General features: G+C 37.9%; 1 protein-coding gene across 1 annotated transcript in view; it reads right to left on the bottom strand.

The window, feature by feature from the left end:
- Window positions 1–7,965, bottom strand: part of plcb1 (phospholipase C beta 1) — a 64,111-nt gene that overhangs the window by 7,176 nt on the left and 48,970 nt on the right. The window contains exons 19-28 of the mRNA XM_015052835.1: window positions 6,889–7,043; window positions 6,152–6,319; window positions 5,973–6,072; window positions 4,402–4,506; window positions 2,965–3,077; window positions 2,718–2,868; window positions 2,559–2,612; window positions 1,309–1,486; window positions 991–1,123; window positions 816–892 (exon numbers count right to left, since the gene is read on the bottom strand). Of these exons, the coding sequence (XP_014908321.1) occupies window positions 816–892; window positions 991–1,123; window positions 1,309–1,486; window positions 2,559–2,612; window positions 2,718–2,868; window positions 2,965–3,077; window positions 4,402–4,506; window positions 5,973–6,072; window positions 6,152–6,319; window positions 6,889–7,043 (1,234 nt within the window). The remainder of the gene's footprint in view (window positions 1–815; window positions 893–990; window positions 1,124–1,308; window positions 1,487–2,558; window positions 2,613–2,717; window positions 2,869–2,964; window positions 3,078–4,401; window positions 4,507–5,972; window positions 6,073–6,151; window positions 6,320–6,888; window positions 7,044–7,965) is intronic.

The raw sequence follows: 7,965 nt of genomic DNA, 5'->3' as shown, positions 1-7,965 counted from the left end.
TTTCAAAAAGAGGAAAAGTAGGTTTACACGGTTCCTGTAGATTTTTTTTCATGTCAAACTTCCAGAGTTTTCCAGGCACATTCCCAAACCGTTCAGTCCCAGTTAGCAGAAATCAAAACGTTCAGGATGAATTTATGACATATATTTGTTCTGTGGCCAGGCTGAAGCATAAATGGAAAAGAAACAGAGACTGAGAGTAAGGAAGGAAAAAAAGAGGGAAGAAAAGTAAAATATAAGGAATCACAGACAGAAGGGAGGAATAATGAAGGAGGAAAGGAAGGAGGAAAGAACAAAGTAAGAAAAGAAAAATTAATAAATGTATGAATGAAGACAAGAATAGGAAGAAAAAAGAAGGAATAAATGATGGAAGGAAGAATGATGTGTGGAAGGGAGGAAGAATTGAAAAAAGGAAGGAAGGATGGAGGGAGGAAAGAAAACAAAAAAGGAAGGAAAGAAAGAAAGACAAAAGGACAGAAGGAAGACAACAAAGAAGGAAGGAATAAAGGAAAAAAGGAGGAAAGAAGAAAGAAAATAACCCTTTCTAGTCCAGTCCTTCCCAGTCTGGACTAGGACGGACCTAGTCCTAATCCTAGTCCAGTCCTTCCCAGTCTGGACTAGGACGGACCTAGTCCTAATCCTAGTCCAGTCCTTCCCAGTCTGGACTAGGACGAACCTAGTCCTAATCCTAGTCCATTCCAGTTCTAAAGCAAAACATTTAGATTGGAAGGGGAAGATCTGTTAATATCGCAGACAGCATCATTAAAGAGATAAACATGTACATCTTTTGATTTTATGGACGGTTTGGCTCTGCTTACTTGTCACAGATGTCTTTGAGCTTCTTCATGTGGGAGTTGTGGCTCTCCTCAGCCAGACTGGTGAGCCGCTCTGTAAGCTGAAGGAAACAGAGATCCTCATCCCTTCACTCTCATCATAGAAAAAAATCATGCTGAGTCATTGTCAACCTGAGGCACAGATGATGTCAGACCTTACCATCTTGATGTGCTCCCTCTGCAGGTACTTCTGGCTGTAGTACTGCTCCTGCCTCAGAGCCAGCAGCAGCTGCTGCTGCTCATCCCTGAGCTGCTGCAGACGCTCGTCTCTCTGACTCTCCGGACATGAAGCCCTGGCAAATGCACAAAGCATTATCACCTTTCCCTAAAACTCACAAAACACTCACCAAAGTTTGTTCATAACTTGACAGAATACTTTTGCAATGTACTACACATCTTAAAATGCCACATTTATGCAGCACCGTACCTTACGTGGCAGTGATTAACTGTGTTGTATTGTTATTCTGGCTTTGTTCACCTGCTCTTGCTGCACTGCCTGGCCGTCTTCTTGTACTTGTTGCTGAAGTCTCGGAGGAGCTCTGAGGTCTTCTTCTGGTGCCTCCTCACCAGCTCCTTCAGCTCCTTGAACTGACGCCGCTGCTCCTTCTGGTAGACCTTGGACTGCTGCAGGGCATCCAAGGTGCATGCTGGGATATCTGTCAGTACGTCATCAGATTCAGTTCTCATCAAAAAACATGAAATTGTAAGAAGATTGAATTTGGGTTAACAGACAATTTTACAATCACAGCAACCAAACAGAGACAAACAAAAACTTCATTCACATATGAACATTACTTGATATAGTTAAGCAGAAACATTTTGTTTTTGCTGTTACCTTAATTACTGTGCTAAAAAGTATATTTCCTTTTCATTTGGAAACCAGATTAAATTAAAAAAACAGTTTTCAAATGATGATTCTATTTTGTGTGGTGAGCAATTTCTGGTAATAAGCTAACTTGTTAACCTGCAGTTTGTTTTGTTTGGCATTTTTGCTAATTTTGAAAATGTTTAGCACACTTTGCTTCTCCTACATTTTCCAGAAAAATTCTAAATGTTAATTTATTTGGCAATTTTGTAAACTTTCATTTGAATAAAGTTCAACATCTGTGTTGAAGTTTTACCATTTTGACTGTTAGGAATTGTTCAACTAGTCAGACGTTTATTTTCATGCTCTTATTTTGTACCAGTAGCTCCATTTCCTCTCCACTCATAATGTGGGTGCAGCAATTGATGTTTATTCTGTACCCACAATGCAGTTCTACAGTAAACAGTTTAAAATCTACTGATGTCCTGATTGTTTTCTGACTAAAACTCTACTGTGGTCAATTAGGGAAAAACAGCAACAGAGTTACCAATACTCAAAAATGTAAAACTAATGTTTTATTTATTTATTTTTTAAAATTTGGTTAAATCAGGGTCTGAAATGCAGATTTTATTTAGATCTTTCAGCCTACTTCAAGGTGTCAGACAGGTTCTATTTAAGTGATTTCTTTCCTATTTGAGTAAACATTCCTCAATTGTGTGAATAACTTCTTTTTTGCCTAATAAATAAAATAATCAATTAAAAACTGCCTTTTGTATTTACTGAGATTACTTTATTAATCTAAGTATTTGTTGATTTTTAATATTTAACAAGCAAAAACAATACAAATCTATGACTTTTTACAGCACTGTAAAGCAGTTGTTGATTCATTGATTTATATATTTTATATATGAAGAAAACCTCACCTATTAAAACACTTAAAACTAGATCTTCAGTCTTTGCTGCTGGTTTGGCTGCTTCTAAAATTCAAAAATGAAAGAGTAAAGTGAAAAGAGCAAGACAATTAAATCTATTGTTACATTTATTAATACTAAAACCATAGTTGTGATGTTTTTTTTTCCTACCAGTTGTAGCTGCTTGCTGATGGGCTGCGGAGGCTTTTGGTGTCGTAGCAACGGGGGTGTGACCCGTTGGACCTGAGGTGGGACTGAGTCCATTTTCCAGCGGAGTCGGTTTCAGGTCGTTCTTCCGCTCTGCTCCCGTGTCCATCTCATCCTGTAAATCAGAAAAAAATGGTTGTCACCAAATTACATAAAAAAAATCTAGGTAAATAGATAAATAAACAACAATAGATGGAATAAGAAGCAGTACCTCGATCTGCGCCTCCTCCTCACTGTCCTCCAGGGTCAGAGCTGCCAGCTGTTTGGCTCTCTGCTCCAGGAGGTTAACATACCGGATCGGGTTGGACAGAGCCTCGATCACATCTGGAGGGAAAATGAGGACACAAACGATCACAGCTGGATGTCAGAGATGATGAAGATGATGAACTAGAACCTCAGAACTTTTACAGCCATAACCCTGGATCATTAATTCTTCTCAAGGCAAAACTTGAACATGTTTTGAGGATTATTTATTTGAATTGTAGTTATCACGAGTCTGTGCAAACCTTTTCATTATCTTTAAAACATTTTGAAAAAACAAAAGCAACCCAAAAATAATCTGAGATTTTACAGCATGTGTATAGTCCTGAGATCTGGAATGTTCTAAGAAACCTTCTTCCAGCAGAATGAATAAGTACACTGACAATTATGGGTTGCCATCTGTAAAGTTACACAGTCAAAAGTTAACAGCAATAATATGGGTTACTTAGCCTGTCATAAAAGATAAAGTGAAGATTCATTTTTCAAAGTCATATATTCATTCATTACAAAATGTCACAGTTTCCAACTAATTATTTAATTAGCAACTGTGTAACTTTACAAGCTGCACGCCATATGCAATCAAATAATCCTTCTATTAAAAAAATGTCCAGCAGGTGGCTCTAGCGAGCTGTGAAGCCCACAAGTTCCTAGGAAACTACAACAAATCTGTTTAGCTGGCATTACGATGTGATGTTCCAAAAATGGCAGTATGACTGATGATTTATGAAAAAAAAAATTACTGGAGAGGTTTGTGCAAAAATGAATGTTTCCAAATTAGTCTATGAAGAGAAGACCTTGTTGGAGCAATAAGCTCTATACAGCTAAAGGCTATGCAATCCTATTAGCAGTTGATCACACATAGAATCATTTGTTTGTGATAAACAAGCAGTGACACAAAGTTTTTTTTTCATCTATTGTTAGCAATGATTGCATCCATGGGAAAGTCTGTAATCATCAATGCTTCACATAAAAATGGCCTAAAGTAAAATAAATAAATAAATAAATAAATAAATAAAACAAACTGGTGCTAAGAATGTTCCATCTTATTGTGCGGTGAATTCAGAATTCATTAAGTCCAAGGATATCCAGCAAGCTCCAGGACTAGCGTAGCGTTAGCCCATCACAGGGATCAGAGCATGTCTCACAGATGAGAATGGTGAACTTTTGAACCTGCTGCCAGGATTTCTTCCACATCCTAACCAGTCAAAGAACTCTCTCACTAAGCAGGTGGATAAAAAGAATCAATAACATTTGGATCGACTTAAAGTTCCAATAATAAAGGATCACCATAAGTCAGGACTAGAGAGTCAGACAGGATTAAAGAAGTTAATTAATACATTTTACTTGCAATACATTTCCAAAGATTACATTTCTGAGGAGTTTTTACCTGCAAATGTATCTGGGACATAGTCTTTGACTTCAATGTAGACAAACACAGCAGGCAAAATCAGAGACTGGTTTTTCTCATTCCTCAAGCCGATGTAGCGATAGCCTGCAGAGGAAACATGGACCAAATTATTCACCACATTGTTGACCCACTTATACGTCTCAGCTCATCAAGCTAACTTTGACATCAAAGATAACCTAAAATGCTGTTTTCTAATGGCGATTTCATTATTAAGCGAAAAAAGTTATCCAAACAAACCAGGGCCATTGGGAAAAAATTATTTGCTTTAACCATCCACAATTTTTTGAAAGGTCATTTGAATTTCTCTAGCACTCCCAGACCAGTAGAGTCACGAAATCACTTAAGTAGGATATGTCTGACAGAAGTACAGTGGACACTGGCATATATTCACGGTTCAGGATTCGCTGATATTTCTGTGGAATGTGACAACTAAAACCCACATATTTGTGGATTTTTTCGTAGAGCATATATAAAATGCATTAAAGCAAATGCAGCTTGGGAAGCTAAAATACACAATTGTAAAACAGCCAATCCAGAAGCACTATTTATTTTCCTTGGTGCTAATTGGGTGTAGCCCAAATAGAGAAAACAATGGATGTTAGCTTGTGCTGAAGTGCTAAGATGGTTTTCCATATTACATGAAGGTATATTTGTTGTTTGAACTATTAAAATAGACAGTTAATGCGATTTTAGAGGAGGTCAAAAGTATTTAGTATTAGTATTAAGCTACTGGTGGGAGACTGTGGTTGACGAAAAAGAACACAATGGTCCATCTCATATTTACCAAAAGTGGATCATTTTGGAAGGTATTCAGCGTGTCACACAGAGCGTGTCAGAAAAAGATGATCTTCATTCCAACAGTCAAGGATTGTAGTTTGCAGGTCTAGTGCTGCTTTGCTGCTTACAATGATTGACAAAACCCTGAAATCTGCTCTCTAGAAAAAAACCTGATGAAGAATACTCATCCATCAGTTCTTTAATTTAAGCTAAAGCACACTTGTGTTATGCAGGAGAACAATAATCCAAAGCACACCTCTCTCTGAATAACTCAAAAACAGATAATAAAAAACAATAAACGGTTTTATTTATCTTGTCTTTGTGTGATCATGTAATTTGTTTAATGATCTGAAAAATGTGTACAAAAAGGGAGAGTGGCCCAACTTCACTCAGGTACATTCAGAATATTAGGAAAGAAAAATAGGTTACATAACATAAAACCTGGCAGGGTAATATATTTGCTGCTGCATCTGCTAAGACCGAGTCAAGCAACACTTATTTAATGAAAGCAGCATAGTTTCTCTAAAGCCTCAATGTGATTCTGAACAGAGTGAGAGCCAAGATGATTATTTTAGCAAGACTGTCAGTGTCTGAATAATATGCCAAGACTATCTGTGAGTTTACAGACAGCAAAAGGAAAAAAAAAGTGTTGAAATGAACAATGCTGCAGCTCAGAGCTATTATCAGTTGTTTCCTTTTGTATTTTTTGATGCCATAACCAGCATTAGTAGATGAGTTTAGATCTGAATCAGATTAACTGTGACTATACAGACCTGGTCTGATGGCAGACACTGGAATAATCCGATGGCCGATGAACTTTCCTCCTTCCTCAAACGCAGCAATTCTCAGAGAGGCCAGAGTCGGAAGTATAACCTGCACAAAAGTAGGAGTCATCTGTCTGAAAGCGGCATTTGATTCAACTAGGCCGTTTGTTCCTCTAGGCGTCCCTCACCTTCTTGAAGATGATGGGCTCTTCGTCCCACACTGGATTGACAGCGTTGTTGTTCTGGGAGGTTTTAGTCTTCAGAGCTTTCCTCCTAGTGTCTGCGGGGAGTCCGAACATCTCCACCTCCACATAAACACCCACCCTCCGTTCAGTCAGAAACTGGCCTGAGATGACCTGCGATATGCAATAGTGGTTTTAAGAGCAGTTTTAAATGGATGTGTGCTTTTATGTATTTAACCTTTATTTCACCAGGAAAATTCCATTGAGATTAAAAATGTCTTTTGCAAGAGAATCCTGGCCAAGACTGGAGATATAGAGATATCTCTATCCACATAGAGACTGCAGAACATCCACAGCAAAAACCAGAAAAGTTAACACCATCATAAACTAACAAATTAAGACTCCTCATCTACAGACAAATAATTCCTCCTCATAATCAGATAGAACAGCCTACCCTCATGTTATTATTTTATTCTGGAATGAAAGGCAACGCCTCCCGTGACGGCTGCAGACTCAGGCACCTCTCTACCCACGTCTGCTGCTGTTCTTTTTTTTTTTTTTTTTTGGTCCTTTGGTGTTCTTTAGATGGGCTGTACTGAAACAAATTTTGTTGTGGTTTTGCACAATGAAAATAAAGGCTGACTCTGATTCTAAGAACATATTTAGGGACAACAGCACCTTTAAGTGAACATGCTGGATGTCATCATTATGAGCTGTTACAGTATGAGAAGGAGTTTATGTACCTTCACAGAGAGAGTATTAGCTACAATGCCGTCCACTGTGTTTTCTGTGAAAGGGTCAAAGTGTTTGTCATGACGCCTCATGAACTCTGGTTTCAGTCGGTAGCCACTGCGGCCATTGTACTCAAACATGAAGAGGTTCAGCTGCATGGACAGATCTGGAACATAAAACTCATTTTTGTTAGCAATATCACAAGATTTCAAGCTACTCTTCCTTATTTCAGTAGGAGTTACTCTTGGACTAAAATGTCTTTTAAATAAACCCCTTTAGTGCAGTCTGGGTAATGCTGTGCAGGTTATTTATTGGTAATAAAATATAGCAATTCACAGAAAACTGTGGACTGAGACCTGAGCTACACTTGTCTGCTAGTCTCAAACAGCTGCCACTGGTTTATTTAAATATTCTTGATCTACACCATGTAAGTCATGGTTCTCTGACTGTTGTACGGTTACTGTTAGTATTTCTTCTGTTAAAACTAAGGAGAGATTTTGGCACTATAATTTGCAGGGTGAAAACACACAAATTAACTTTGATTTAAACCTGTTGAGAGAGAAGTACATAAAAAAGAGATACTCTCTATTATAAATTAAAGGTGATGGCAGGAACTCAGGAACATGTGCTAGAAGCTACCAATCTACATATGCTACTGATGTATTTACCACTGAAGACTGAATTTGGACCTAACCTGGCTCAAGGTTGGTTTAATCTAGTCTGATCTGACTTCATTTCTTCTAGTAAGCTTTGAGTTCAAGCAAAACAGTACTTATACAGTCAGTCACCTGCATTTAAATGATAACATACATAAATTCAGAATAAAAGAGGGCCAATGACTAATCCCTGGCATAAAGTACAATTCAACTGTGGTCCTAAGGATGTTACGAACAAAATCAATGCTAAAGATTTTGTTTGGGACACAATTAGCAAAATAAATTTAAAGTAGAATCCATAATTCCGACCCAAGATGATAAAAGAAGCACAATGTTGCTGTGATCAATGGTGGCACTCAAGTCTAAAGGGGATTAAAATTTAAATGCCTTCTTGTTCTAACCTAGCGGTTCTCAACGTGGGCGGTACCGCCC

The sequence above is a fragment of the Poecilia latipinna genome, unplaced genomic scaffold (genome assembly GCF_001443285.1).
Source record: "Poecilia latipinna isolate Pla-1442-1.1 unplaced genomic scaffold, P_latipinna-1.0 Scaffold1138, whole genome shotgun sequence".
NCBI lineage: Eukaryota > Metazoa > Chordata > Actinopteri > Cyprinodontiformes > Poeciliidae > Poecilia > Poecilia latipinna.
The sequence above is the reverse complement of the archived record's forward strand: the minus strand, read 5'-3'. Positions and strand labels throughout refer to the sequence as shown.